At 36.1% G+C, this 16,346-nt stretch overlaps 2 protein-coding genes across 3 annotated transcripts; both read left to right on the plus strand.

Moving 5' to 3' along the window:
• The first annotated feature begins 550 nt into the window (after nt 1–550).
• Nucleotides 551–5,557, plus strand: LOC107839927 (putative transferase At1g60990, chloroplastic). Of its 2 annotated transcripts, XM_016683596.2 has the most exons (12): nt 551–781; nt 1,077–1,178; nt 1,424–1,457; nt 1,866–1,939; nt 2,034–2,099; nt 2,194–2,258; nt 2,401–2,488; nt 2,600–2,665; nt 4,052–4,217; nt 4,405–4,488; nt 4,563–4,690; nt 5,007–5,557. In XM_016683596.2, exons 1-12 carry the CDS (start codon nt 593–595, stop codon nt 5,175–5,177), a joined length of 1,233 nt encoding a protein of 410 aa, XP_016539082.2. In that variant the 5' UTR covers nt 551–592; the 3' UTR covers nt 5,178–5,557. The 2 variants fall into 2 exon arrangements, with proteins under 2 accessions (XP_016539082.2, XP_016539083.2); XM_016683597.2 differs by lacking the exon at nt 551–781 and having other exon boundaries at nt 1,086–1,209.
• Nucleotides 5,558–6,628: 1,071 nt separating this feature from the next.
• LOC107839925 (probable receptor-like protein kinase At1g11050) lies at nt 6,629–10,308 on the plus strand. The gene has a single exon (XM_016683594.2). It carries the CDS (start codon nt 7,798–7,800, stop codon nt 9,736–9,738), a length of 1,941 nt encoding a protein of 646 aa, XP_016539080.2. The 5' UTR covers nt 6,629–7,797; the 3' UTR covers nt 9,739–10,308.
• The last annotated feature ends 6,038 nt before the right edge of the window (nt 10,309–16,346 follow it).

Raw genomic sequence — 16,346 nt, forward strand, 5'->3', positions numbered from 1 at the left:
AAAAAATATTATTATTTCTAATATATAAATGAATTATAATAATTAATTAGGAGTAATATAGTAAATCACGAAATAATTAGGGATAGTATAGTAATTGATGAAGCACTGGTCAAAGTAATTGATGAAGCACTAGTCGAAGTCAGTGCTTCTATTATATAGAAATATGACGCAGTATCTAAAAGATTGTGCATTTCTTAAAAATTTTATCAGAAAGTTAAAATAATATCCCGCCAATTTTATGTATCAAATAAAAATTCTACTATCATTAAAATTCTAAGGGGTTACTTTTAACAAGTAGTAAAGTTATCCGTAGAAGAGAATCGATATTGGTTAATGAAAAAAGCTAACATTGTGATCAGGAATCAAAGTTTTATCAATAACTCTTAGGCATTTTCTTGTGTTGGAATTGAAGTTAGTCTTACAAAATACAATTTCAGCTTATACTTAAAAAATCAAACAGAAAGGTACGAAACCAAACAGGAAAAGTAAAAAGTAGCCTAGTTAAAAATCGAACAGTATAAGTACACCCGTATCCGTTGGTATATAAAGGAAGTGGAGTGGGTGTTGTCAAATCCCAAATGATTCTAGAGAGATGGCGTATTGCTACACTGCAAACATCTTCTTTCCTTGTTCTTCTTCTTCTTCTTCTTCATCTGTTCTTGCTAATGATAGACTCCCTCACTTAGCTTACCGGCCGGCGAAGATTAAACGGCGGCTTTCTTTTTCTTGTGCTGCGCTGCCGTTCGACCTTTCTCCTCCTCCCATCGACCACGACCTCCTTGTAAGTATCATATTCTTACAAGTTGTTTCTTAGTGTTTTATTGTTGGTAATGCACTACTGGGTGCCTCTCCAGTCAATGCCCCCATCCACCCCTCCTAGGAATGTCTCACTTCAGTAGGCACTTAGACTTTAAAAAAAAAAATAAAAAAAAAATTCCTGAACAATGAGGATACAACAAGGAAATGTTGTTATGTCTGCTAAATGTGAAGGGTGAGTGTCACTGACCTGATGCATATATGTTTTTATTCTCGGTCTCCTTGAGTTGACTTGTTAACTTTTTCTTTGCTTCCTACAGGATACTATGACAGTCGCTGGGGCAAAGGTATCAGAAGATGGGGTAATAGGAACATTTGATAATGATGATGAGGCATTAGATGCTGTGGAGAATGGTGTCGCGGTGTGTATCTAGCTTGATTCAGGTTTTCTTGGTAATTTTAATTATTTCTTTTGCTATAAAAAATTTCCCTGTTGTATGAATTTCATCTATTTATTAAAAGATTGTTATTGTCCAATTTTTTCCTATTATATGTTGTATATTTACTGCGATATCTGGAATTAAACCTGGCTTTGTAAGGGAACTTGTATACTGCTCAACTTAGTCTTCCAAAGTGTGACCTGATGGTATCATTCAATTTGCTCTAGGTTGTGGATCTCTCACACTATGGCAGGATAAGAGGTAAATCCATCCACACATTTTCAGTATGGAAATGATTCTGTTTTTCTTTTATGAGACAAAACTCTTAAGTTTAATCTGTGAACAATCTATTGACGTGGAGGATTAGAGGTTAGGTTAGTTGTTTAATGTTATCTAAAAGTAAGTCCATTATCCACTTTCATCTTTTCATAAAATATTAACTTCTTCCACCTTTGAGTTAAATGATTCTATCGAATGTGGTTTTATGCTAATTTCCTAGTGTGAGTCATGTGAATAGTAGATGTGAAAATTACTTTACCACTTGTTCTCGTGTTAGTGACGTATTGTGGTCTGACTGGAAATAAGTTTTCTACTTAGTAGGAGATGTTTTGGAGGCTAAATAATCATAGTTGTTATTCAGCAATCTCTATGTCTTTTCGTTTCACACAGTTAGTGGAGAAGACAGGGTTCAGTTTCTTCACAACCAAAGTACTGCTAATTTTGAAATTCTTCATGAAGGGCAGGTATTTACTTGGTTTCCACAACTATAGGTTAACGAAAGTAGCTAACCTCATCAGTGTTCTGCTTTTTATATTTCATGATGCTTGGGAATTGTAGGGATGTGACACTGTTTTTGCGACACCAACTGCTAGAACCATCGATATTGCCCATGCCTGGATTATGGTAATCCTTCATAGTTCCCTTGCTGAGAATTGGTTTCTTGTGCCTAAGCTTTCATATGTTAGACTATTATTGAAGTGCATCTTATATTTCACAGAAAACGGCAATCACATTGGTGGTCTCTCCAGTTACCAGGGAAAGAATAATTGATATGCTTAAGAAGTATGTCTGTAACTGCCATGCTTTTACTCTGGATTGCTCTCGCTGTTGCTTACCTATACTTGAATAGTTTTTTGGGGCCTAACCAATTGTTTTTACTTTACTTACCTGCTGATTTAACAATATGTGATACTTCTCTTTATAGGTACATATTCTTTGCAGACAAAGTTGAAATTCAAGATATTACCCAGCAAACGTCCTTGTTCGTACTAATAGGACCTAAAAGTGACCAAGTAAGAACTGTGTGTAGTTAATCGTCAGACAAAGTGATAATGTTTTTTGTTATCTTTTTTGCTTCTCGTAAAAGTTAATACTAAATTTTGTATGTAATGGTTTACAAACAGATAATGGAAGCTCTGGGTCTTGCTGACATAGTTGGACAACCATATGGATCACATAAGCATTACAGTGTAATTGGATACTTCTTCTCTGATCCTTCTGGACAATGTTTACCTTCTCTTTTAATTTAGGTTTCAGTTTTCACCAAACTTTGCGTCTTAAATTAGATGTTCCTCAAATTACAAAGGTCAACAATTATAAAAGTCAGATTAACATATCATGATATCACTTCCTATTGTTTTGTATTTAATGCGATTTCTTCAGGCCCTTTTTGGCATCTTCCCATCAATAGACTAACTCAACAACATACCCAGTGTATTCCTACACAGTGGGGTTTGGGGAGGGTAGAATGTACGCAGTCCATACCACTACCTCAGAGGTGAGGTGGAGAGGCTGTTTCCGACTAAGTTGCTTGGACTCTCCAAAAATATTGCCGCACCCGTATTGGATCCTCCAAAAATGCACTACTTTTGAAGGATCCGACACGCACCCAATGACATTTTTGAAGAGTCCGAGCAACATAGGTTTCTGATAGATCCCCGGCTCACCAATACACTAATCTGAGGTGGAGACGCTGTTTCCGATAGATCCCCGGCTCACCAATACACTAACTTATATTTACTAAACTGATGGGTATAATAAGTCATTCAAGCATTGGTCTCTTAAATTCCATTGAAATACAAGTCACAGAAAAGAGATCAACAACAACAACAACAACAAACCCAGTGTATTCCCACTTAGTGGGGTCTGGGGGGGGGTAAGATGTACGCAGTCCATACCTCTACCTCTGATGAAGTAGAAAGGCTGTTTCCGAAAGAGATCAAAGTGAGCATTCAATTAAAAGAATTACTTATGATTGGTAATAGCTCTGACTATTGATTATCTTGTAAAGTAACCAGAGAACTAGTTTGACAACAAACAGATTCAATATAAAATGGTGATTAGATAGTGTCGAATAATCCAAACCTGAACAATGATTTCCAATGTTCTTTTCTTTTTTCAAAGGAGATGCATTGCTTTTGAACACATTGAAATGTTCAGATTTCTTTGGACCCTCTGTCGTTTTTAGTTCATGCGTCAATTCACCAAGTTCTCGAATTATTGAGAAACACGAGTATCTATCCATTTAGTTGTCATTTCCAATTGCAACCTCTTAAGCCAACCTCGTGCTGCATTCTTGACTGTTCTTGTATTGTCAGAATCAATCTTCTTAATGTAGAATATTTTATAGTGTTTCTGCCATTTGTCTGCAACATCCACAGTTAATGTCCTTTCTTACCACTGAAGTACTTGCTTGTTAACTTCTCTACTGTATAGCTTCTGCTGATGTAGTTGTTTTCCTGTCCTATATGTTAGATTAATTGCAATATCTTGAGCATATTGTCATGCCTGAGTTTTCCAATAAATAGGGGGTTTAACATTTTACTTTTTCTTATGAAATTCATTAACATGTGCAGGTAAATGGAATGCCAATAACCGTGGGAGTGGGAAATCTCATCTCTGAAGAAGGTTATTCACTATTGATGTCTCCCGCTGCTGCTGAATCGGTCTGGAAAGCTCTTCTAGGTCACGGTGCTATCCCGATGGGTTCTAATGCATGGGAAACTTTAAGGATACTTCAAGGTAATTAAAGATAATTGTGGTTTCTGTCTTTCTATTGGGTATTATCTTCTGTTGAGATCATGATTCCATTGTGTTCTGACCACCTGTTATGCTCTAGGTTCATGTCCTCAAGTTTTGAGTAATCAACTTCCTGTCTGATTTAATTCCCAATATTGATGCATAAAGCTTTTTGTGTTAATTCATGCAGGAAGACCAGCTCCTGGCAAAGAGCTCACAGATGAGTATAATGTTCTGGAGGCTAATCTGTGGAATGCTGTTTCTCTGAATAAAGGTTCAGGAGCTCCTGTTTCTATTGTTATGCTTCCTTCTGCTTATGGTTTCTCAAATATGATAAATTTATTCCAGGGTGCTATAAGGGCCAAGAAACCATTTCTAGGCTTGTAACTTACGATGGCATCAAACAGAGGCTATGGGGAATACGCGTATCATCGCCTGTGGAACCCGGTAGCACCATCTCAGTCGATGGGAAAAAGGTTTGAGCTTTTCTGATTTTCCAATTGATGGTTTCAGTCCCTGTTGTGGTAGCTACATTGTAACAAATTGTGCCTTAGCATATTGACCCGTTGCATTGTTTTGTCTTGCAAATGAAATGCATCAATCAAAATTAATGCCTCTGCTGAAGAATTGTCTGAGAACCTGATAAAGAAGTGCTTTTAAGTATGTTGTTTATGGCATGTTCATCTTGTCAAGTGCGTTACTGAAATCAGATCACCGTTGTTCTTCTTTATTTGTCCTATTATGACCTTTTGGAAGAAATTGCCAGAATGATGGTGCTACGAACTTCTGCAGGTTGGTAAGGTGACGAGTTTCACTACTGGTAAACGGGCATCTCAGCCCCTTGGACTTGGCTATATTAAGAGGAAAGCTGCTTCCGAAGGAGACAGTGTAATTATTGGTGATGATGTTGAGGGTACAGTAGTGGAAGTGCCTTTTCTTGCTCGTCAAATCCCTCCATCCTAGAGCTGAATATAGACAACATTGCTCTGCTCTCTGTATCAGCAAATGTAGCATATGTGATATCATAACTTACCTTTGCCTCCAACGAAGGCTTATATGCGTTAGCACATCGACTGTGTAACATGCTGTTATCATATTTGAGTGCTTGTACCGTCAATGGCTCTCTCAAAAGCTAGACGATAGTGCCTCTGAAAGCCCCTTAAAGTTGCTTGAGGGGTCAAATGAAGCAATTAGCATCGTATGATACAACATGATTCTGCTGAACCCATTCAATCCAAGACTCAAAACTTATCGAGAACTATCAAATTGACCTCCTCTTTTGTAATTAACTATTGATAAATGATACTTATATGAAAAGTTGACCAAGTTAAATTATGATTTCAGGACAAGAGATGTTACAAGGATAATAATTACACATGATTTGCACGTTAATCCCGGATTTTGTCCTCCCTGTCTTCCCCAAGACCAAAAGCAAGACCTGTTGATTAGCATTCTTTTTATAGTTTAAGTTTAAATTATTATGTCAGAAGGAGGGTATGGCTGAAAAAACAACTTTGGGGTTGTTGTGATGGAGGATAAATCTATATTATCAATAGAAGACTAATAAATGGAAATTGAGCTTGGAGAAGACTAAAGTGAGGTATATTCTTTGTGAATAAAGGATGAGAAGTTGTTTTCACCGGTACCTACTAGCTAGCTGTAGATTGACCCATTTCCCCCATGATTCACGATGGTTTAAAAAATATAGCAACTACTAATTTATTTTGTAGTTACTATATACAGTGATGAGCTGATACTCTAGTATGTAGAGATTCTTTTTATAATACTATAGTTTAATCTGTTATGATTTTTATCAGGTTAAATTTTGATCTTTATCTTAAAAATTTACCCGCACCTAGTTTTTTTCTTTCTCCTCCAGTAAATTGGAACTAAAACTCTTTAGATACTGCTTACTAGTACCATTTATTTTGGCCCTTTTCCTCCTTAATAAGTACAGAAACTGGTCAGATTAGTATCCTCCCACCCAACCTTTGGCCACGAGAGTTTTTCACTTTTTTTAAAAAAATTATTTTATTTTGATTGAAAAACAATAATGTTTAGCCATAAAAATTCTAAATACAATTGCTATTGTATTTGGAAAAGTCTTTTCACTTTTTTTTCTTCTACTTCTCTCTCACAAAATTAAAAAAAATAACTCAAATTTATAGCATGATCAAATACAACTTCAATTCGGAATGGCCAAACAAGGCCAAAAGCTATATCTTTCCCTTGGTATATTTTTTCAACAAAATTGCTTTTGTCATCCAATTTGGGCGAATATTTACCTACGTGACATCTACATCAATTTTGTTTTCTCCTAATTTTAATCCAGTCAGCACTTAAATTTTTTTAACCCGATCCAACCATTAAAGCAGACCCAATAAATGGTGATGAGGTAAGAAAGGGAAAGGCGTAAAAGTCAAGACATCAAGACTGACCGTAGAGAGAACAAAAAAAAAAATCAGTGCGTTTCCTTGCTATTACATCAGCAACTAATCTTTATTTCTTTTATTTTTCGTCCAAAATATCCGATATTCACATTGAAATCCGGCTAATTTATATTCACACTGTTAGAATTTATTCATGGATAGCGCGAGGTGAAGCAACTCTATCCGCAGCTCCACAACCTATGTTGGTTCATCATCAACTAATCATCTCAATATCATATTTCCTTTTTATCTTAAGGTAAAAAAGTTCATCGAGGACATGACCTTAGATAGGAAGGTCTGGAGGATGCGAATTACGGCAGAGGATTAGGGCCAGTTCGGATCGCTAGTGTAGGGAATTACTTGGTGGTGGTTTTATTCTTGTCTTGATTCCGTGTTCCGTGTTCCATATTGTATTACGAATCTGTGTGCTTTCCCTTCTTTATATTACTTATGGGTGTCGTATTTATGTTATGTAATCTGCTTTTGTGCTGCACTATGTGTTTGTGTGGTATCTCGTGCCTTGAGCCGGGAGTCTATCGGAAACAGTCTTTCTACTTCATCAGAGATAGAGGTATGGACTGCGTACATCTTACCCCAGACCCCACTAGGTGGGAATACACTGAATTTGTTGTTGTTGTTGTTGCAACTTGAGATTATCTTGTCATTAGAGATTTAATTAAAAGATGATTTTGCTCGACTTTCAGAAAATAACACTACTAAGCAACAACAAAATTAGCAAAAGAATGCACCAAAAATTATTTTGTAGCAACAACATAGAAGGTGAACAAGCATCTTTTAGTTTCAGTGATGACATCTAGCAAATAACTAGAAAATCCCTTACTAAACTTTGATGTTTCTAGGAAATCACCTAAATATTTCTTTGTTATCAAAATTACATCTTCTTAAATTCTTCCTTTGTCAGTTAGTACTTTATAAAGTCAGCCGCCTTTACTAAACCTTCAAGATTCATAAACAGAAAATGAACCGAACCTTTGACTCTCGCACCCCTTCTTGCATAAAAACTCCACATATAGATATCTCATCAATCGTCAAAACACTTTTTGGGCACATTATAAATGGTTTCTTGAATCAAAAGATCCCATTTTTTTTCCTTTTCTTGGGTAATATCAAACGTCACAAGTAAAGTACTTAGGATGAAGGGTGATTTGTGGATTGTGTGTTTGTTGTTCTGTTTGTTTTCTTGGGTACTTTCAGTTTCATCAGCTCAAAGTAGCACTAACTCGTCTTCAACTTGTCCTTTAGATTTTGGGTATGTTTTAAGAGTCCCATGGTCTAGTTCTAACTGCAAGGTTCTGAATTCAACTCCTCAGCTTTCCAATGGTTCTGATATTCCCACGTCAGGCAAAGGAAAGTGCTGCCAGAACCTCTTGTCCCTTTTTGGTGTTGCTATGGCTCAACACCTTAAAGAAACTTCTCTTTTCCGTTTACCCGATTTGGAAACTTCTGTTTCTTGCCTCCAAGAATTCCAATCCAAGCTCAATTCTTTGTCTTTGCCTTCAAATCTCACCTCTTTCTGTTTTGACCCTTTTCAGTTTGTTACTAGACCAAATATTTGTGCATCAATTCTGACCATCCAAGATTGGAATAAAAAGCTGGGGCCTTCAACTGCTCTTGATTCTGGTTGCAGGTCTGATTTTGAGGATTATACTGACTGTGCTGGTTGTGTGGCTGCTGGCTTTAGAGTTCAGCAACAGTTGATAGCAATTGATGGTAATTCATCTCATTCTACTGATTGTTTTTACTTCACTGTTTTGTATGCTGCTGGTATTGTGAATGAGTTTGGTCCTGAAAGTACTGGTGCCATGTCATGTATTTTAAGTATTGATTTGAAAAACACTAGTTCATCAAGCAAGCGAAATTTAGCGTTAATATTTGGGTTGGCTGGAGCTGGTATGGCAGTATTATGCATGTCTTTGGTGTTGGGACTGTATGTCTGGTGGAACAAAAGGTGGAGGAAAAATGATGATGTGGAAATGGAAGATACGGTGTCTAGGCGAAGAATGAGGCCTAATACTGCCGTTTGGTTCAAAATTCAGGATCTTGAAAAGGCAACTGATAATTTTTCCCAAAAGAATTTTATAGGGAGAGGTGGATTTGGAATAGTTTATAAAGGAACTTTAGCAGATGGGACTAATGTTGCTGTCAAAAAGATAATAGAATCTGATTTTCAAGGAAATGATGAGTTTTGCAATGAGGTTGAGATTATTAGTAACTTGAAGCATCGTAATCTTGTACCGCTTAGGGGGTGTTGTGTGACTGATGGGAACCGGATTGAAAGTGGGGAGAGTGAAAGATATCTCGTCTATGATTACATGCCCAATGGAAATCTTGATGACCATTTATTTGCTGTAAATCAAGGTGGAATACTGAAGCAACCATTGACTTGGCCCCAGAGGAAAAACATAATTTTGGATGTGGCAAAAGGACTAGCTTATCTGCGTTATGGGGTAAAGCCAGCAATTTATCACAGGGATATTAAAGCTACTAATATTCTGTTAGATGTTGATATGAGAGCGAGAGTGGCTGACTTCGGGTTGGTTAAGCAAAGTAGAGAAGGAGAATCTCATCTTACCACCAGAGTGGCAGGAACGCATGGGTACTTAGCTCCTGAATATGCTCTCTATGGGCAATTGACTGAGAAGAGCGATGTTTATAGCTTTGGAGTTGTTGTTTTGGAAATAATGTGTGGAAGGAAGGTCCTTGATTTCTCTTCAGGATCGCCTCGTGATTTTCTGATCACAGATTGGGCTTGGTCGAAGGTAAAAGCTGGAAAGATAAATGAAATTTTGGATAGCATCCTAGTAAAGACTGAGGATTCAGTAAGTTCAAATCCAAGGGCTATAATGGTGAGATTTCTCCTCGTTGGAATATTATGTGCCCACGTGATGGTGGCCTTGAGGCCAACTATATTGGATGCACTGAAAATGTTAGAAGGAGATATTGAGGTTCCTGAAATTCCAGATAGACCAGCACCTCTTGGACAACCTTCATTTTATAATGCTAAAGGTAACACATTCAGCATATCACCAGCCTTGAGTTGCTTGCAACTGCCTGCTGGAGACATGCTCAGGTGACAATATGAGTTTCTCATATTGCATCCATTTCTTGCTTGTTGAGATTGGGAAAGCTAATGAAGTTTCTGTAGAGTTGAACCTGGGAAATGAGAGCTTGCGAAACTTTTTGATTGAAGAATATATGTCGGAGACTTCTGTTTCTTCCATTTCCAGTGAAGGAGACATATTTAGAAATCTCAAATGTCGAATGAAATCAGACATACCATCTACTTGCACTCCAGCTTAAAACACCATGAGTACATTTAGTTTGATGCCTATTCGATGGAAGACAAGGATGTAGGTAATTGGAAAATAGTGTTGAAATTTTGGAAGATGTCAGAATTTTTTCTCTCTTTCATTCTTACCAACAACCCTGAACTTTTGACAATCTTCTTAGGCAAACAACAGATTTTCTTTTGCTTTCCATTTCTTTATAGGTATGTATAAATATATATATATATTGTAAAAGTTAGTAATAGCTGATATTCCTCTGTAATATAGCTAGCCGTGGTGCCTTGTGATGTATGTTGCCTTTAAAGTCATATATCTACATATTTATGTTTCAAGGTTCTTGAAAAGCCATTCCCTACCTAATTGTTTTCCTGCTAAGAAGATAAAAGAGTGTTTAATGCCGGTTAAGGATGAGTAAAATTTCGATTATGGATAAACAACCAACCATGCTATGCTAATTCCATTGACATAAAAGTCGCAGGAAAGCGATCAAAGTGAGCATTCAATTAAAAGAATTACTTATGATTGGTAATAGCTCTGACTATTGATTATCTTGTAAAGTAACCAGAGAACTAGTTTGACAACAAACTGATTCAATACAAAATGGTGATTAAATTGTGTCGAATAATCCAAACCCGAACAATGATTTCCAATGTTTTTTTCTCTTTTTCAAAGGAGATGCATTGCTTTTGACTCATTGAAATGTTCAGATTTTGTTGGACCCTCTGTCATTTTTAGTTCATGCATCAATTCACTAATTTCTCACTTGAATTATTGAGAAACACGAGTATCTATCCATTTAGTTGTCATTTCCAATTGCAACCTCTTAAGCCAACCTCGTGCTGCATTCATGACTGTTCTTGTATTGTCAGAATCAATCTTCTTAATGTAGAATATTTGTAGTTTTCTGCCATTTGTCTGCAACATCCGCAGTTAATGTCCTTTCTTACCACTGAAGTACTAGCTTCTTAACTTCTCTACTGTATAGTTTCTGCTGGTGTAGTTTTCTCATGTCCTATATGTTAGATTCATTGCAATATCTTGAGCATATTGTCATGCCTGAGTTTTCCAAGAAATAGGAGTTGGACATTTTACTTTTTCTTATGAAATTCATTAACATGTGACGGTAAATGGAATGCCTATAACTGTGGGAGTGGGAAATATAATCTCTGAAGAAGGTTATTCACTACTGATGTCTCCAGCTGCCGCTGAATCGGTCTGGAAAGCTCTTCTAGGTCATGGTGCTATCCCAGTGGGTTCTAATGCATGGGAAACTTTATATATCCTAGAATGACCTTTTGGAAGAAATCCCAGAATGATGGTGCTATGAACTTCTGCAGGTTGGTAAGGTTTCCAGTACTGGTAAACGAGCATCTCAGCCCCTTGGACTTGGCTATAATAAGAGGAAAGCTGCTTCCGAGGGAGAGTGTGTAATTATTGGTGATGATGTTGAGGGTACAGTGGTGGAATTGCCTTTTCTTGCTCGTCAAATCCCTCCATCCTAGAGCTGAATATAGACAACATTGCCTCCGCTCTCTGTATCAGCAAATGTAACATATATGATATCATAACTTACCTTTGCCTCCAACGAAGGCTTATATGCGTTAGCACATACGACAGTGTAACATCTGCTGTCTGATTTGAGTGCTTGTACCCTTAATGGCTCTATCAAAAGCTAGACGATAGCGCCTCTGAAAGCCCCTTAAAGTTGCTTGAGAGGCCAAATGAAGCAATCAACATCATATGATACATGATTCTGCTGAACCCATTCAATTTAAGACTCAAAACTTATTGAGACTATGGAATTGACCTCCTCTTTTGTAATTAATTATTCATAAATGATACTTATATGACCAGTAGACCAAGTTAAATTATGATTTCAGTACAAGAGATGTTAGGTTATGTCATGTACAAGGATAAACTACACATGATTTGCACATTATTCAATCATCATTCCATTCTTCCCAGATTTTGTCCTCTCTGTCTTCCCCAAGACCAAAAGCAAGACCTGCTGATTAACATTCTTTTTTATTTGTTTATAGTTTTTAATAGTTTTAATTATTATGTCAAAAGGAGGTATGACTGATATTAAAAGATGAAAACAATTTTGGGGATGTTGTGATGGAGGATAAATCTATATCAATAGAAGACTAATGGAAATTGAGCTTTGAGAGGGCTAAAGTGAGGTATATTATTTGTGAAAAAAGGATAAGAAGATGGAAGAAGAAGAAGAAGACGAAGGAGAAGAAGAGGAGGAGGGGGAGGGGAAGAAGAAGGAGAAGACGAGGAGGAAGAGGAGAGGGAGAGGGAGGAGGAGGAAGAAGAAGACGAAGGAGAAGAAGAGGAGGAGGGCGAGGGGAAGAAGAAGAGGAGGAGGGAGAGAGGGGGATACCTGCCTCATATGAAGTACACTAATACCTGTATTTGCAGCATTTGTTGTCTCAGTAGAAGTGCTAGCACCATTATTTTTGTCGATCATCTTCATGATTTAATCATATTGTTTCTTAGTACAGGCTGTTGTTCCTATCTGACCTGGTTGATCCAACTGCATTTTAGACTCTTCTTGATGGCTTCCATCATTGAACTAGTTACTTTGGACAGATCTAGAATGAGAACCTTGCCTTGTAGTCATTTTTGCAGCATCTTGAGAATCAGTTGTCACCTTATATGCTGTATTAGCTCCTTCAGACCTAAACCTCTTTTTGAACTTGTGATCTTGAGAATATCCAACTAACTTCCAACAGGTTAGTATGACCTTTTAGCTTACAGAAGTCACACTGCAAGTTGTAGTTCTTCTTGAATTTTTGTGTCCTATGTCTTGTAAACATGGCTAAGTCAAGACTTCTACCAACACTTGCAGGACCAGATCCCAGTACACCTGCATTAGTAGCTACAGATTTGTCGCTTTTATCACTCATTATCATGGCATATGCCTGATTGACAGTAAGCAAAGGGGTCATAAGTAGTATTTGGCTTTTAGCCTGTGTATATGTTTCATTTAGACCCATAAGAAACTGAAACAACTTCAGTTTTTGAAGATGTAGGACAAATCCTTTGATTTTTAGCAATTACAACCAGGAGCAGGCACACGTGCCTCAAATTCCTCCCATAGATCCTTTAGTTTTGAGAAATAGCAGGACACAGAAGCTGTTCCTTGAGACAGTGTTGCAATCTCCTTGTGCAGATTGAAAGTTCTAGCACCATCCACTTTGTTGAACCTTTCAAACAACTCATTCCACACAATACTTGCAACTGAGGCATACACGATTCCACCTAATAACTCTTTAGACACATAGTTCATAATACATGACAGCACAATAGCATTTACTCTTTCCTAGTGGTTTCCCATATCAGAAGAGAACTTTTCTTTCGTGCAAGAACCATTAACAAGTCCTAACTTATTCCTCCCTAACAGAGCTATACGCATAGACCTAAATCAGATTGAGAAGTTTTCCACACCTGTTAACTGGAAGGAGATAATCTGTATACCATTCACATCTGAGGGACTGAGGAAAAGAGGATGATTGTAATCTATTGTATTTACATCTCTTGTGTTTCTGGTTAATCCACCATCAATTTCGACACCATTCACACCATTAGCCATGACTCAAATCTTCAAATCTTGACTCAAGTATCCGAGACTTCCAGAATGAACTGAACACTTTCTTTTTCAATCTTCAGAATCGACTAAGTTAGCTAGTTTTGATCTAGCTAACCTGGCTTTGATACCATGTAATTATTTCTTGATCAGTGCTTTAACTCTAGCTTTGAGATATGCACTGAATAGCAAAGAAGAGGAAGAAAAGAAAAAGAAGAACAGAGTAAGAGAATCAGAAAAGAAGAAGAAGTTTAGTAGAGTAGAATAATGGATCTTGTTTATTCAACTTATGTAATCAATAGTATATAATTGGTATTTATAGAGGAATCAACTATTTTTTCTAACTACTTCAACTAGCTGTTAATCACAATGTAACTAACTGAATCAAGAAAACAGTTATAACAGAATTCAAACATAACTAACTCTTATAGACTCTTCCACAGCTTGTGATCTTTCCCTTTTGTATTCAACATACTGTAGTATGTAGATATTCTTTTCATAATATAGTTGGGAAAAGTCATCAAAACCACCCTGAACTATACATAAAAAGTCACTTACACACCTAAACTAACGTGGCGACCTATTACACACATATTCTTCTCAAAAGTGAACTTAATTCCACCTGAATCTGACGTGGAAATAACATTAATTTTTTTAAAAAAATAAGGCGCGTCTGGAGAAAAAAAAAGCAAAAAATCTTTAAACCCCTAACCCCACCCCTGCGCGCACACTCACTTCTCATCCATCTCTAATTTTTTTTCTCTCTCAATCTTTCTTTCTTTTTCATCACAATCACTCCTCATTTGCTATGGTTGATGAGAATAATTTTTCCATGATAGTTTTCAAAGAAAAAAATAGAAAAGATTGAGGATGAAATCGTCGCCAATCGAAAAAAATTTCGATAAGACGTTTGAAATTAATTAAATGTTATTGCTCTCACGTTGAACATCAATTTTTCAATTTATTTTTGTATTTCTGTTCTTTCTTTGTAAAATTTTATGAATTTTGCTCAAAAATTAATTTTTTAACACTTTTTTTCGTAGATCTATCTTGTCTCTATAAAAATTTTCTTTCAATTTTACTCAATTAATAATAATATGTTAAAATTGCTCAAAATTTATTTTGATGTCGGGTGATGAATTAGTAGTGAGGCATATTGATTTTTGGTGACTGTAATTATGTGTGAGTTTGATGATGGGTGGTGCAATTAAGTGGTGATAGTGTTGTAACTTTTGGTGTCGTATAACAAAGAAGATTGAATTGAATGAAGTTATTGCTTTGGTGTATTGATTTTATATCAACAATGGAAGAAGAAGATGTCATTATGGTCGTTTGGGAAATTGAAGAAAAAGAAAAAGATGGTTCTGGACATTGAAGAAATTGAAGAAAAAGAAGAAGATGATATTGAATTTGAATGAAGTTATTGCTTGGGTGTATTGGTTTTATATCATCTTCCCATTAGGAATATGATTCCGTTAATTTTCTTTTTTCTTTTTCGAAATTGAAGAAGAAGAAGATGATTTTGGACATTGAAGAAAAAGAAAAAAAATTGAGCTCATAACAATGGAGGTTTTAGATATTGAAAAAAAAATGGATCTCATAACAATGGAGGTTTTGGACAACAATGGAGGCTTTGAATATTGAAGAAAAAGAAAAAAATTAAACTCATAACAATGAAAGTTTTGGACAACAATGGAGATTTTGGATATGAAAAAAAAAAATTGAACTCGTAATAATAGAGGTTTTGGATATTGAAGAAAAAGAAAAAAAAATTGAAGAGGAAAGAAAAAGAATTTAAATTAAAAAGAAAAAAGAAAAATTATGAAAATAATAAATTTATTATTTTTTCGTATCATGCTGACGTGGCAGGCGCGTGTGCAACACCACACCACATGCAAGTGGTATAATACTGGAAAAATTATTATTTTTTTATAGTTTAGGTGTGTAATAGGTGATTAGTATAGTTTAAGTGTGGCTTCGATTTTTCTTATATAATTTAGAGTGGAAACGATACCTTTTCCCAGTAAAGTTCAATCTTTTTCAGAAAATCTGTTATGATTTTTATCAGGTTAAATTTTGATCTGCATGTTAAAAATTTACCTGCGCCGATTTTTTCTTCCTCAACCAGTAAATTGGAACTAAAACTCTCTAGATACTGCTTACTAGTACCATTTATTTGGCCCTTTTTTCTCATTAATGGGTACAGAAACTGGTCAGATTTGTATCTTCCCACACAAATTTAAGTTACATCTTTCCATTGTTAAATTGCGTTTGTCATCCAGTTTGGGCGAACATTTTCCTTTATAATGTTAATTCTCATATAACCACCTTTATTTACCTACGTGGCATCTATGTTAATTTTGTTTTCTCCTAATATTAATCCAGACAACGTTTAAATTCTTTTATCCCAATCCAACCATTAAAGATGACCCAATAAATGGGTGATGAGGTAAGAAAGGCAAAGGAGACATCAAGACTGACCGCTGAACAAGCATCTTGTTCACTTTTAGTTTCAGTGGTGACATCTGGCAAATAACTAGAAAATCCCTTACTAAACTTTGATGTTTCTAGGAAATCACCTAAATATTTCTTTGTTATCAAAATTACATTATCTTAAAATTGTCATCTAAGGAGCTTTTGTTCATGCACGTTCCTATTTGATTTTTCCTTTTCAGTTAGTACTACTTTATAAAGTCAGCCGCCTTTACTAAACCTTTAAGATTCATAAACAGAAAGTGAACCTAACCTTTGACCCTGGCACACCTTCTTGCATAAAAACTCCACATACAGATCATCAATC

The sequence above is a fragment of the Capsicum annuum genome, chromosome 8, assembly GCF_002878395.1.
Source record: "Capsicum annuum cultivar UCD-10X-F1 chromosome 8, UCD10Xv1.1, whole genome shotgun sequence".
Classification (NCBI taxonomy): domain Eukaryota; kingdom Viridiplantae; phylum Streptophyta; class Magnoliopsida; order Solanales; family Solanaceae; genus Capsicum; species Capsicum annuum.

What these genes read in the sequence shown, in the direction of transcription:
- LOC107839927 (XM_016683596.2), top strand. Translation starts at nt 593, where the DNA reads ATGGCGTATTGCTACACTGCAAACATCTTCTTTCCTTGTTCTTCTTCT. An exon ending in AAATTCTTCATGAAGGGCAG is followed by an intron (nt 1,940 to 2,033) that starts GTATTTACTTGG and finishes TGGGAATTGTAG; the next exon opens with GGATGTGACACTGTTTTTGC. An exon ending in TGCTGTTTCTCTGAATAAAG is followed by an intron (nt 4,489 to 4,562) that starts GTTCAGGAGCTC and finishes AATTTATTCCAG; the next exon opens with GGTGCTATAAGGGCCAAGAA.
- LOC107839925 (XM_016683594.2), top strand. Translation starts at nt 7,798, where the DNA reads ATGAAGGGTGATTTGTGGATTGTGTGTTTGTTGTTCTGTTTGTTTTCT.